The sequence below is a fragment of the Orcinus orca genome, chromosome 1 (assembly GCF_937001465.1).
Source record: "Orcinus orca chromosome 1, mOrcOrc1.1, whole genome shotgun sequence".
Taxonomy (NCBI): domain Eukaryota; kingdom Metazoa; phylum Chordata; class Mammalia; order Artiodactyla; family Delphinidae; genus Orcinus; species Orcinus orca.
The window spans coordinates 203,115,640-203,129,609 of record NC_064559.1 but is presented as its reverse complement, the minus strand read 5'-3'; the positions used below and the strand labels follow the sequence as shown (position 1 = coordinate 203,129,609).

At 44.4% G+C, this 13,970-nt stretch overlaps 2 protein-coding genes across 7 annotated transcripts in view; one reads left to right on the top strand and one right to left on the bottom strand.

The window, feature by feature from the left end:
- The window catches only part of LOC117202358 (basic proline-rich protein-like), a 447,146-nt gene that overhangs the window by 304,276 nt on the left and 128,900 nt on the right, over window positions 1-13,970 (bottom strand). The window lies entirely within an intron of this gene.
- The window catches only part of VPS13D (vacuolar protein sorting 13 homolog D), a 245,260-nt gene that overhangs the window by 182,702 nt on the left and 48,588 nt on the right, over window positions 1-13,970 (top strand). For all 6 annotated transcript variants that reach the window (XM_033432975.2, XM_049695910.1, XM_049695917.1 and 3 more), the window contains 2 exons: window positions 8,442-8,574; window positions 11,531-11,726. In XM_033432975.2, coding sequence (XP_033288866.2) covers window positions 8,442-8,574; window positions 11,531-11,726 — 329 coding nt within the window. The remainder of the gene's footprint in view (window positions 1-8,441; window positions 8,575-11,530; window positions 11,727-13,970) is intronic.

Here is a 13,970-nt window from a genome sequence, read left to right as displayed (position 1 = left end):
GGAGGAAATTTTCCTTGGAGACAATAACAGAAATCACAGTTGGGTTCTCTCCATAGATTATCCAGTATCAAATATACGTGGATACTTAGCGGCTTAGCAGGCTATTGCTGGAGATGATCATGGTCTTTCCAGTTTCTTTTTTTTTTTTTCCTTCTAGTTTTATTGAGATATAATTGACATACAGCAGTGTAAACATTTAAGGTGTACAGGATAATGATTTGACTTAAATATTACGTACATCATGAAATAGTTACCAAGTAAATTTAGTGAACATCCATCATCTCATAGAGATACAGAAGAAAAGAAAGGAAAGATGTTTTTTCCTTGTGATGAGAACTCTTAGGATTTACTCTCAACTTTCATATATAACACAGAACCGTGCTAAATATATTAATCATGTACATTACATCGCTCGTACGTAACGTGTTTTATAACTGCAGCTTGTACCTTTTTACCACCTTTGTCCACTTCCTCCTCTCCCCACCTCTGCCTCTGCTAACCACAAGTCCGATCTCTTTTCCTATAAGTTTGTTTGTTTGTTGAAGTGCAACTGACTGACAGTTCCTGGTACACAACATAGGGATTTGATATTCCTGTGTATTTCAAAATGCTCACATTCAAGTCTAGTTATCATCTGTCACCACACAAAGATATTACATTATCATTGACTGTATTCCCCAAGCTGTACATTTTATTCCCGTGACTCATTTATTTTGTAGCTGGAAGCCTGTACCTCTTAATTTCCCTATCCTATTTCACTCATCCCCCACCCATGGCCTTTCCAGTTTCCTCCGTACAACTGGATAATAATAGAGTCCACTTCGTAGGGTTGTTGTGAGGATTAAACTAATAAATGATTTCATAGATGCCACATCCTCAGGACAATGCAGTAAACATTGTTGGCCTGTGTTTACTCTTCTAAAAGTTATACTGTGGTCTTCAGCAATTGGAAGCTCTCCTTTACCCATTCTGCTCATACGCACTTAAAACTTCACTTATTTGAAGAAACCGGTTGGGTACAGATTTCTTTCTAAAAAAAATCTCATCATGGCATTTCAAACCCTTGAAACACACCTGACTTTTTCAGTAAGAAGCTCAGCTTATACTGGTGCCTAGCATCTGTGATTGTCCTCTATGATGTCACCCTTCTCCTTTCTTCCCAAGCTTTTGGTATTAAAGAGAATATATCTATTCATTTGAAATACAAAGTACATTACAAGAATGAAGTCCTTGTGACTGGGAATGAGATAAGCTCGAGCTTCTTTTCTATTGTGAAATGTTCTGTTTCTGAATTTCTGCATTTTGAGAGTCTAGTCTATTTATAATTGACTTCTTTATGCTTTCCTTTGTTCCAGAATGGGTATAAGGTGACTCCTATATTACAGGATGAGACATGCAGGGTTCAGTTGGGGAGGAACGGGTAGTGGAGCATGCATTAGAAGAAAGAATAAGATTTGCAGTAATAACCCTTGGCATTTACACGTTGCTTTGTGTTTTTTCCCCGAGTACTTTTAAAACTAAGGTCTCTTTGGATTAACCCAGCAGCTCCGTGGATAGCATCCTCCCTGTTTTACAGATGAAGACACTGTTCCCTAAGGAGAGTGTGTGTTTTGCTCATGTTCATCCGGCTGACACTAGTGACAGAGTTGGGATCAGTGACAGAGTTCGGATCCTTGCTACCCAAAGCGTGTGTGCTTTCCTAGTGTTGAAATAATTTATCTGCCCAATCAGGCATTATGGTGTGACCACCTCGGAGAGATTTTTCCCGCAACTCAGTCTGTCTCTCGGTTCAATACTGAGGTGCGGGCCATTTATGCGTATTGAAAACCTTGTTGGCATGGCAGATGGAGGCCTCAAGGAGTGGGAAGGTTATTCCCCTTGACTAGCACTAACTGTAGGGAAACCCACCTCTGGCTTCCCTCCGTGTGCTTGAAGGGGTTTTCAGTGGTAGATAAGTGGGTGCCTGGCTCCTCAGCACGATCCCCTACCCCTTCTTGGGGGAAGCCTACGACGAGGCCTGGCTGATACAGAGCTAAAGCTGGGACACCATCCTGTCCACAGCTGGGTTTAGAAATGCGTCCTGCCCACATGATCCTTTATAATTGATGTAGAAAAGAAAAGGGAAAATTGGACTTGACAGACATGATACTTGTCTGTTGTCGAAAATCAGTCTTCCTGGTGCTACCCGTGTGTATTCTGTTTATTTCTGTGCTTTAGCCTTCTAGCAAACTCTACCAATCCTTTTTAAAGGAAAAGCAAAATCCTATTATGAGAGTGCTTCAATCCACTCTGAGCTTCTAGATTAATCTGAAACAACATCTGAGTTCACAACTGGGTCAGGAAGATCAAGAGAGACTTGCCAGTTCAGCAGGCGTGTGTCTTGGGCTAGTTAAGAACCAGGCCAGTCTTGAGGTCTGACTTTGTTGCTTTTATGTTCAGACCTTGTGTGCTGAGATAATTCTGGGTGGTTTTGGATAACTTTGTTTCTTAACTGAAAAGGAGTGTCTGTTGCCTGATAAGTGTTTACCCATGAAATAGCAACATGGTGTATGTCTTAGGGTAGGAGGGCTTTTAGATCTCCAGAGCTCTCTGCACCCCCCCCCCCAAAAAAAAACCCAAGGTCATTGGTTTAGGCATGTTAGCTGGAATAGAATGCCAATCCTAGCTTTAAAATGTCTTTATTATTCTTATTCAGGGTCTCTTTTCTGGATTCCTTCCCCTTTCTCTTTTTGCCTTAAGGGCTATACATAATCATCACCAAGTAGAACTGAAAAAAAGACAAACCTGCCCCACTTCTAGTGGATAGAGATCTGGGGTCCAGAAATGCCTCTTTCTTGCCAAACCTCAACTTGTTCCATGCCTTTTTGTTTGTTTGTTTTAAATGCCGGTCCCCAGTCCCAGCCTGCCCCCTCCACCATTTGGCCGAGTGAGGACTAGCTGTTTGGTTTGCCTTGTGTTGGTGACAGATACCCACTACTTGTTGGATCACATTCTCATTTAACTCTGCTCTGTTCACAAGTATCACAAAAGGGCTTTTCAATGTTAAGGCAAAACTCAGACTCCGAGAATCATTTTTAACTGTGGCTGTTTTAGCAACACGAGTGAAGTGGTGAAGACCTTAGTTTTGAAGCGACTTAGGTCTTACATGACTTAAAGGAGGTTTTCCTACTAGTATTCTGGCAGAGTCAAAAACAACTCTGCAGTTTAAGCCTCCAGACTGCTTGTAAGAAACTTGTAAAAACTGATGACCTCCTGTGTGCCAGGCATTTCACATTATCTCCTTAACCCTTCAAAGCAGCCCTTTAGACTGTTTTTTTCAGAACCAAACTGAGGTTCCAGGAAGTTAAGCAGCTCTCACCAGCTTGCACAGCACGCACGGTAAGGACTTGACTCCTTTGCCCCTGCCTTTTGACTGCGTCATGGCAGCACCCCCAGAGTTCACGGCGCCCTTCCTTCTGGCACCGTATAGCTGGGGTTCTGGGTTTCCACTTTCTAGCATAGCTTGTTGCAGGCCATGGTGGCTCTGAGACCTGCAGCCATACAGCCTTACGCTGGAAGAAGGACTCTCCCTCACACACGAACTCCTAATACTTCTCTACCTTTTCCTGTGCTGCGTGGGTCACATCGGCCCTGGTGACAAGGAAGATGCTGTCATCAGCAATAACTCAGTGGAGCAAGGATACTAAAGAGAAAATTTCCATTAGGTAAATAACTGTGAAAGAAGAACCCCAGAGCAGGGGGAGAAATTCAAGCCCAGGCTTCTGTTACACTGGCCAAATATCTTTGGCATCCCATGCTTGCTGAATCTCCTAAAAGGGTCAGGAAAACTGATAGGACGAAACAGAGGGACACAGTGTAAATTTTTTCTCTTGCATCATTCCAGCATCTACTTGAATTTCAGTTTTATAAAATCAGCTGTTCTGAGCCCGGCTCTAAACCCAGGCTAATTTGTAGTGGCTCCATTTCTGTAGACAGTGGGGTTATTTTTGGAAGGTGGGGTATTGACACGTAGTGTGTGTCAGCTACGCAGTAGAATGGGCATCTTGAAGTACTTCTGGGATTTTTACCCCCTTGCTGAAAATACGGCTTTATAGAAATTAATGACTTCTGGCTGTGGCCAGAATTCACAAGTGTGGCATGTGCTAAAGCGTCCTTCAGTGAAAGAAGGGGGGAAGTCACTGTTGTTTTTGCAAGGGTAATAGCAGGTTTTCTGAAGGACATCCTGTTCCTTCAGAACCTTTCATTTTAGCTAGGACGGTATTCACTTGCAGCCTTAAGTTTTTTGTGGACTTGAAATGGCTACCAAGTGAGCGATATTGACCTAAGTCCCTGTAAATGCTCCTTCTGGTGTTGAGGTGTAGCTTACACTGAGTGGAGTTACGAGTTAGCTACAGATCACCCTCCAATTGCTAGCTCATGCTGTCTGCTGTGGTGCTTCCCTCCCCGACAGCTTCCGCTGTACCGGGGACACACCTGCCAGATGCTTTATGTGCTCACTGCCTCATTTAATCCTCACAACAACCCTGCAGAATCCGATTGTACCCATTTTGCATGTGAAGAAATTGAAGTTTGGATAACTCAATACTGTTTCTCTTGAGTGCTTCGTGTATTAGGCTCTGTGCTAAGTGCTTTGCACGTTTTATCTAATCCTTATGGCATCCTTGTAGATGGCTATTCTTATTCCCATTTGAAGATGGGGAAACAGAGGCTCACAGAGGCGAAGTTACTTGTCCATGATCTCGCAGCTATTAAATGTCACAGTCAGAATTCGAGCTCATGTGTAAATGTCTTTCCCTTATGCCACTTACCTATCTTCTTGGAGGAGAGAGGCAGACACAACTTGTGATTTATGCTTCTCCTTCACAAGCCTGGGGCGCAGGAGGGTTCCGTACATGTTTGACTGATTAGTTGTTTGACTGGGTGCAGAGCTGGATTGGACTTGCTTGTATCCTGATGATTTTCAGCTTTCCCTCCAGTGCCTCTGGGATTGGTTTTCCTTTGTTTGAGTATCTGCCCCCAGGCTTCATTTCCCATTTGGAGCATCTGCTATGAAAAAGTTTCAGCCTGAGCTCGATTTTCAATGCATACGGCTTTTCTTTTTAAAATGCAGAGGCAGAGCTGGGGTGGGTGGTGAAGCCTGTCCTGCACCAGCGACTCCCACATGATGTTGTAGCTCTCATGGGAATCTCTGCTCTGTTTGGATGATCATTTTCAAAGTCAAGGACATGTGTGAAACAACGCTTCCAGCCTCAGGGAAGACCAGTTCCAGAGGGCACCCATAAAGAGTGCTTACTGGAATCACCTCCCCCTACAGCCCATGTGTTCTCACCCTTTGAGGGAGAAATAAGATATGGGGTGTGATTTACTTTCCCACTGAGGTGGGGAATGAGAGATGGAATTAAGGATGACTCAGTGCTCCCACAGTGAGAGAAGGCCACAAGCTTTGTGGTGCCCTGGATTCAATACTCAGAAGCCCAGTGGACTGGCCTGAAGCCCAGCCTCTGACCCTTCATCTGGCTGGCTTCGGTTTAGTTCCTATAAAATGTCTCTCCCTGTAAAATCTTATTAACCTCTCATCAGTACGGGTTTGGTCGGATCATGGATTTGCTACATGATTGCAAGTTTTCTGAGTTCTCAACGTCACATTTCTAGGGGTGAAGACTTTTGTAGTCATTTCCTGTTAATACAATATCTTTGTACCCTTTACTTCCACCCACAAGTGACAAAGGACAAGCCCAGTTGGCTTACACAGTAATATTTTAATAGATAGAGAGGTGGTAATTCAAATGGAATCCCTAGAGTAGGTGGAGTAGGTGTGGGCACCTTTCCAGGGCAGTGGTGAGGCCCCTGAGAAGCACATGGAAGAATCCAGCATTTAGAGGGACGAGTGATCTCTTAGGTCATCTTATCCCATCCTCCTGAGGTCAATGTGGTGTTTTCGTGCAGAAAACACCCAAGACCGGTTGGTGCTGGGGTGCCGGGGCTGCTGCAACAGAATCAGCTGGCAGTTAGGCTCCCTCATAGACCTTGGAAATTGAACTTATTTTCTTGATGGACGGGGTCAGTTATAGGAAAGGGGTTGGTACTGGGCAGTTTGCCTAGATGATTCCCCCATATTCTCTTGGGGGGAAAAGTATTATGAGGTTTTTAACTTCTTCCTAGTTGGCTGCCAGGTAAACAGGACGTTAATTTAATATCCCTTCCAGGGAGATCTCTCTTCTCCAGGAAGGTAAGAGTTGAACCGCTCTCTCACCTTTTCTGTAATATCAGGGGGAGGCATTTTTGTCCACACCCTAAATGAGGGCCACTGGCAGCCTACATAATTCCAGAACATAGCAGGAACTCTTTCCAAAACAAGGGTCACATTTCTCTCTCTTCACTTGATTCCCAAGTGCGTGTGCACTTTGTGTTCCAGGTTCTTGTAGCTGTTTCATGTATGGAATTGTTATCTTCCTAACGAGACTGTCATTTTTGAGAATAGGTCCAAGGCTGCTATTCATTTGTATCCTCAGCAGTACCTAAATCTGTGCTGGGCCCAGAGTAAGTGCTTAATAAAGACATTCTAACTTGGATCATAGATCACAAACTGTCAGAGCTGGAAAGGACTTTGGAAACCACCAAGTCCAACACTCTAATTTTATAAATGGTACCACTCCAAAAATTCACTTTGGAGGCCGGTGTTTATCTGCTGGAAAGAGAGGGTTTTTTGTTTTGTTTTGTTTTGTTTTGTTTATGTTAAAGCCTAGTGCAAATGACCATAAATCTAAACCTGTGAAAGGCTTTCTTCAAATGGTGCAGGATGTTCCTCCTTGGACTAGTAGCTGACTAATAATAACAGTAAGAATGCTAACTAGATTCCTACCCTGAGCCGCTGTCACTGATTCTTTTAGCCACATGACAGTGTCAGGACTATCTCCATTGTCCAGATGCCGAGAGGGAGGTGCTGCGGTCAGGCACCTGGCTCAGGGTCACGTGGCCAACGGAATGGTTGAGACTAGTATCTGGTTTGGCCAGACCCCTGAGCTCGTGGCCCGCAGGGGCTCTCAAGTGGGATCCCCCACTTAGTACAGAATCCCATGGTGTCTCCATCCTAAAGGAAAGTGTAAAATCACTTTTCATTAACCAGTTCTCTAATTAAACAGGGAGTGACAGGGAAGGTTAGGCAAAAAAGCAAGTAATGGTAAGGATTGCATCTCCAGAAAGGTCCGTGATCACTGCCTGAGATCATAAAAGCTTTTGGTCAGAGGGAAAGGAATGAGAGCTCCCAAGTCTTGCTCCAGGAACCGTTGCTTTACATGGAACTGCTGTTCCTTCCCCTAGTCTCTCTTCTGTGCCCAGAACTCTCACCTTCCCTCGTCTCTCGTGTCAGAAGCCTCAGGACTGATGGCTTTCAGGGCAGATCTGTGTGCCCCTCCTTGCCAAAACAGAATGAAATAGCCTTGTGATGGCCAGGCTGCCAGTGTACCGGGTCCTCACCGCAGGCTGTTTGCCTCGAGTCGTTCCTCTGAGCTTTGTATCTAAATAACATTCCTGTGAGTTTTCTAAAAGGTTAGTCCTGGGTCATTGGCACTTAAACCACTTGTTTTGGTAGATCCTTCTCGAGAAGGTTAATTACATATTTGATATCCTTCCCTTTTTATGTCTGAACGATGAGGGTAAGTACCCTGTGGTTTATTAACTGTCACTTTAAACCTTTTCAAATTGTCTTGTGACAAAACAGAGTTTTATGTCCTTTTTATCCAGCTTTGATGGATGAGACAGCTTCTCTGGTTAAAGTATGCCAGGATAAATAAAATCTCTCTCTGATTGGTGGGGGAGGATTTTGCATTTGAAGTCATGGGTTCAAGTCTGCCACTTTGTATGGAAGGTAACCTAACCTGTTAACCTTTCCAAAAGGTTAACTTTGTTACTTTGTAACAAAGTAACAAAAACTTTGTTTTTCTTTTGACAAATGGAGCTGGGCACCTAGGCACTTGGTAACTGTTGAATAAGTGAAAGAAAAGGCATCTCAAAATGTGGATGCCAAATCCTGAAGCAACAGTTGGCCACATTTCTATTTTGAATCCCACTAATTCTTAAGGCAAAGAGCCTCTGTCCTTACCGTTATAGAATCCCAAAGCTCGCCTCTCCTCCCTGAGGCCATTTTGTTATACCTTTAATTTTTCAGTAAGTTTGCAATAGGACTGTGAAAGGTAAATGTCATTATGGACTTTTAGTAGTTGTTTGCAAGCCTTGTGTCCACCTGTGTAAATGTCCCACAATTGGTTTTGTGTCCAGTGCTTGAAAACCACTCTTCCGGGACACACAGTATATGTAATTCAGCAATTAATCTCTCTCTCATTCAGTATTTACTGACTCCCGGCTAAGAGCAAGGGAAGGTATTTATTTAAAATAATTAAAACAGTAAAAAGTCTTTTCCTTCTGTTTTGTATTCATTCCAGTTTGCGGGGACGTTGTCAGATGGCTTAGGGAAGACGATGGACAATCGCCATCAGTCGGAGCGGGAGTACATCAGATACCATGCGGCCACGAGTGGTGAACACCTTGTAGCTGGCATCCACGGCCTGGCTCACGGTGAGTCATGTGATATCAGGCCGCAGAAGAGTGGCTCTTCTGCCCCAGTTCCTCGGAGGTGCCTTTTGCCCATCCAATTGCAAGAGGAAACCCTAGCTTGGTATCTGGGTGTGCCTGAAAGCCCTCCAAGCTCTCTTGTTCTGTCCTCCCTGGGTTGAAATGTTACAGCCTGTGAGAACTCTTCATTCATTTTCAAAATGTTGTGCACATTGCAGTTCCTTCCTGTTCTCTGGCTTCTGTCCCCGAAGTGTCCTAAGGTATAAAGATCGGAGCTCCTTTTTAGAATATAGGACTGCTGCTTCCAGACTTCCCTTCTGCTTACGCATTATTCCTTCCAGAGAAAGCAAAATGTGAAACTGGCTGCCAGGTTTGTGGCCCCGACGTTCTTGAGTCTTGTATAAATGCACATTCACAGGGATTATACATCCTTGTGCCCAGGAGATGTAGGAGATGGCATGAGCCTGTTAAGTCTCTGAATTTGTTTGAATTCTGATTTTTAATGTTTCAGTCTGACTCATTTGCCTTTTGTTGCATCAACAACTTCTCAGCATGGCGTTGAAGGCCCCTAGGAAAGTAAACCCAGCCAGCTCTTCCCTCCACTGTCCCCCAGCCACACTATATTTCAGCCACCCAGAGCCATGTCCTGCTCCGCAGACGTGCCTCCAAGTCATTGATCACTCATGTTTCTTCTGCCCTCCTCTTCTGTGCCTCACTTCCTTGCCTTTCATAATCCTACTCCACCTACAAGTCTCAACTCAGATGACGTTTGCCCAGCTCCACTGTCTGCAGTTAGAATCGATGATGATTTGAGCACACAAGGCAGTCTGGGTTGTGTATGTAGCTAGCTCTGTGTGTCTTGCTTTCCTGATGGGCTGCGAGGGCCAGGAGAGCATAAAGACCACCTCTAGTCACGTTTGTACTTGGGCAGAGCCTCACGTGATGCCTGGCGTATAGCTCATGCTTAGTAATGGTTGTAAACTAAACTGTTGGTACCAGATTCTTAGGACTAGTCTGAAGCTATCAGAAGTTATATCAAGGTTAATCAAGTCTTGATTGTCTGCATTTGGAGGAAAAAAGAAGGAATAGACATAATAAAAAAATCATGTTTTTCTTAGTTTTTGTTTATCAAGTTTCCTAATGGTGAGGATTGGCTCAAAATACCTCTGCTTTTCCTCAGCCTGCCCAACTGGAAGGCGAGCAGCCCCCAAGGAGACGTCCAGCTAGAAGTAAAATTTGTCTGAAATTGATCTGTTTATGGACTTGAAAAGTAGATTGTTGGGCAGTCATTTGGGTTTAAAGATTTAATCATTCTTTCTAGTAACTGTAATTCAGAGGACTGGGTTTTTTTGTTGTTTTAATGAGTATAAAGTGCTCTGCTATGTGTACTTGTCTTTATCTGTCCAGCATCCTTGTGATGCCGAGAGAAAGCATGGCTGTCCTCACTTTTTAGATGGACATACCAGTGTGCCAAGAAAATGAGTGATTGTCTCAAGGTTGTAAAATCCCTTCCAACCAAGGATCCTTCAGATAATATGTACAACACCTCCAGGAGCCAGTTAGGCCATTCTAAGACCAAGAACCAGTGGCCTCATCCAAGGAGGACCCATTAAGCCCTGGGATATATGAAAGCAGTAGCCTAGAGTGAGATCCTTCCTTCAGGATGAAAAAAAAAACCCTTAAAAGATAACAAGAACCAGAAGCAATTGAATCTCCTTGGTTTAAGAACTGGGAGGCATGCTCCGTTCTCCCTGTAGGCCCTGCTTGACCCAGGTTTAGTAATGTTCTGTCTCTGTCATGAGCTTTGTTCAAAAGTTTGGGAAAGGCATGTTGCCTCACTGGAGCAAATGGACCCAGGATGCAAAAGAAATGTTGTGAATTGTTAGTACATTCTCACCCAAGGAATTTCCTTTACCAATTTGTCTCACTGGAGCTGAAGCGTCTAGAGAGTCCTCATACCCCCACTGTCAAAGGGTAAACACCCTGTGAGTGTCCCTGGCACAAATCCTGGAAATGCTTTTTCCCTGCAATGCCTGTGTCCTCTCCAGCCTTTGCCAACTTCTGGCCACTTTTGAGGCTCTTTAAGGTCACTGTTGTCAACTTTCAAAATGTTTGGAATGTCCTTTTGACTTAGGTTGGTCTTTTGAACTGGCTGCATTGAGGGTCCCTGCTGGCTTTGGCAGCTTTGGGGGTGCCCTTCATCAAGGCTTCACCCTTTACTCTGATCGCCTACACCTGTTTCAGCAAAGTGTGCAGTAGCTTTACCCCATTTCAGACATTTGGTGGTGTTTGCCAGTCACACAGTATTCTTTGAAAACTGAGGATTTATATTTAGTCATCTCTCCACCTTATGTTTTATGGGATCCCCACTTTCCCCAAGGGCCCTGTTTGCTAGTCTGTCAATTAATCCTGCGTCTACACCCTCTCCTGATTGCGCATATGCTATTTATGCTCTAAAATTAAAAAGTAGTCACTGTTAACCTCTTCGCTTTACTTTGATTCTTTTTTTGTGTGTGTGTGGTACGCGGGCCTCTCACAGCTGTGGCCTCTCCCATTGCGGAACACAGGCTCCGCACGCGCAGGCTCAGCGGCCATGGCTCACGGGCCCAGCCGCTCCGCGGCATGTGGGATCCTCCCGGACCGGGGCACGAACCCATGTCCCCTGCATCGGCAGGCGGACTCTCAACCACTGCGCCACCAGGGAAGCCCTCTTTGATTCTTTTAAAAGTGAAACGCGCTTTACTTCTGACCGATGTGTAATGTATATTCTCTGACTCTAAACTCAGTGGGCAAGTCTGCTGCCTCCCCATCTTGAGTTGGCCTGCCTGTGACCTATCAAGAGATTGACATTATGCCCCTAAGTTTACCTTGCCAGGTGCATGGAATTGAGGGGTTTGTCTTTAAATGCTTTTGCTTTTGTCCTTGGCCAGCTTACAATAGCCCTTGTCTTTTCTGCTAGGTATCATTGGTGGACTGACCAGTGTTATAACCTCAACGGTGGAAGGTGTGAAAACAGAAGGGGGTGTCAGCGGTTTCATATCTGGCCTTGGGAAGGGGCTTGTTGGCACTGTAACCAAGCCAGTGGCAGGCGCCCTGGACTTTGCATCAGAAACAGCCCAGGCGGTGAGAGACACAGCCACACTTAGTGGCCCCAGGTCAGTGGTTGTTGGAGGAGTGGCTTGTGCAGTTTCCAGCCCGGGTCTGCTGCCTCTCCTGAGCCATACTGATATGTTGAATCCTATACTTTTTCTGCCTTAATGATGTGATTTTTAAAAATTTGAATACATGTAACTAAAATTTCTGACCTGCCTAATATAGAGGCATGAAAATGAGGCACAAAAATCTGGTATGAATTTTTCCAGATCTATTTTTATATCTGTATCTATCTATATCTATATCTGCATGTACTGGATATGTGTGTGTGTGTGTGTGTGTGTGTGATGTTGTTTTTCGTTAGAGGAGTCAGAAATACGATTGGATCCTTACACACGTTCCCTGTTCACCAAACTAACTAGACCCCTACATGCCCATTAAGAATACTCTCAGACCATAGGCTGTGTCTTGCTCTGAGACCCCATGGGGTGGTTTGAGAATCCCTGCAACTGCGGTTCACCACATGGGTCTGTCCCTTCTTAGCTCTCCTTCCACTTGAAAGTGCCAGCCAGTTCCCCAGCCTCATAAAGAAACTCCCCAAGGAAGTTGGCAGTTCTTCTGTGGGATGCTGTCTTGCCTAGATACCAGCTGAGACAGGAAATCAGTGACAGCCCATATGGCTCCAAATCTCATAGAATCCAACAACTTTAACTTCGCTCTTTGTGTTAGTGGCCTATTTTAGCCTCCCTTTTTCAGAGTGCCTAATTGGGGATCTTATCAACAAAGGGTATAATGAATGTTACGGTTCCCAGCCAAGCTGGACTCCACTTAAGCCCAGTAGGATTTCGCTGCTGCCTGGTTAATGGATATTCCCTGAGTGAATCAGTGTCCCCTTTTAGAACGCCTAGGGCCTGGGCCACGTCCACACCCTATCGCTCCCTCAAATAGGATTTGAAGTGAAACCGTCCCCAGTTAAAATGAATCCATTTTCTGTCACAAGGAAACCTTACTGATGACACATTACTGCACTAGGGGAAATACTTAAGATTGTAGACTGGGACCACGTAATATGTTCTGCCAGAAAGTCTTCCATCTGGAAGCAGCTGCTTTTTTAAAAAAGGATCTGTAGGGTTTACTTTAGTTAATTTTACATTCTCTTCTCAGACACAGAGCTGAAATAATCCTTGAGTATATTTTGGAGCATTTATGGAGTTGGGAAGAAGGGCAGGAGGGAGCCTTCAAAAGTGTTTCCAGTTAGTTTTTCCATGTCTGCTCAAAGCCCAGGAAGTCTGCCACAGGTATTTTGTTAGGACAGTAAGACCTAATGAAGCACGAGTAAAGCGGAAGGCCCCTAAGAATTCCAGAAGATCCATCCTCATCCTTAAAATCCGAGAGTGGTCAAGGGACTAAGTGAGTTGTTTCCAAAAGGGTCTGAGATGTATGTGTTAAATTGAGAAATACTATATTTTGTGCTGTAAACTCGAATGATGTTGACCAGAAAGAAATCACTTGCATTTTATACACTGTCAGTTTGGAAATCTTGATGAAGTTTTGCATATTTTTTAGGGCACAAAATGGTTGCTGCAGAAAGGTGGTGGTGTCATTTTTACCAGTTGTCTGGCTTTGCTGTAGAAGGTTCTGTTTAGTGTCAGTCAGTGTATATCTGTCACTCATTCATTTTTCAGTTAGTAAATATTGATTGAAAATTGCCTAAGAACTCAGGGTTGGGAATATAGCAGAAAGCAAGGCTGTCCCTAGTCTCAAAGGACTTACAGTCAAGCGGGGCAGCAAACATAAAACAAATAATCATATAAATAATAATTTGCTAAAATTGTGATAAATAACACAGGAGATTTACAGAGTCCTGTGAGACTGTATAATTAGAGAAGGCGAGGAGTAGAAGGTTTGCTAACGTGGGGTCAGTGGGGTCAAGGGAAGTGACTTTCCTAGGGAGTGATATTTGAGATGAAGCCTGAAGTAGAAGTATGACTTGGCCAGGTGAAGAGAAGAAAGAATCACCTTCTAGGTAAAGGGGTGCAGGGAAGCTATGCAGCTTGTCTCAAAGCGACCAGCAGTTGGGCAGTCTAATTCAAGTGCCCAGAACGGCTGTCTTCTAGTCACTCACTCCTTCTAGAAACAAAAGCTCTAGTGATGAGTGAGGGGCAGCCAGCTAGCCGTGGGCCTACAGACACGGAAGCTCAAAGCGGGGGGCATTAAGCTGCTGCCTCTCCTCTCTGTCCCTGGAGGAGCCAGTAGTGGGAGAGCCAAGGCTGCAGTTACCACGTGCTAGACCTGTGAACTGAGGG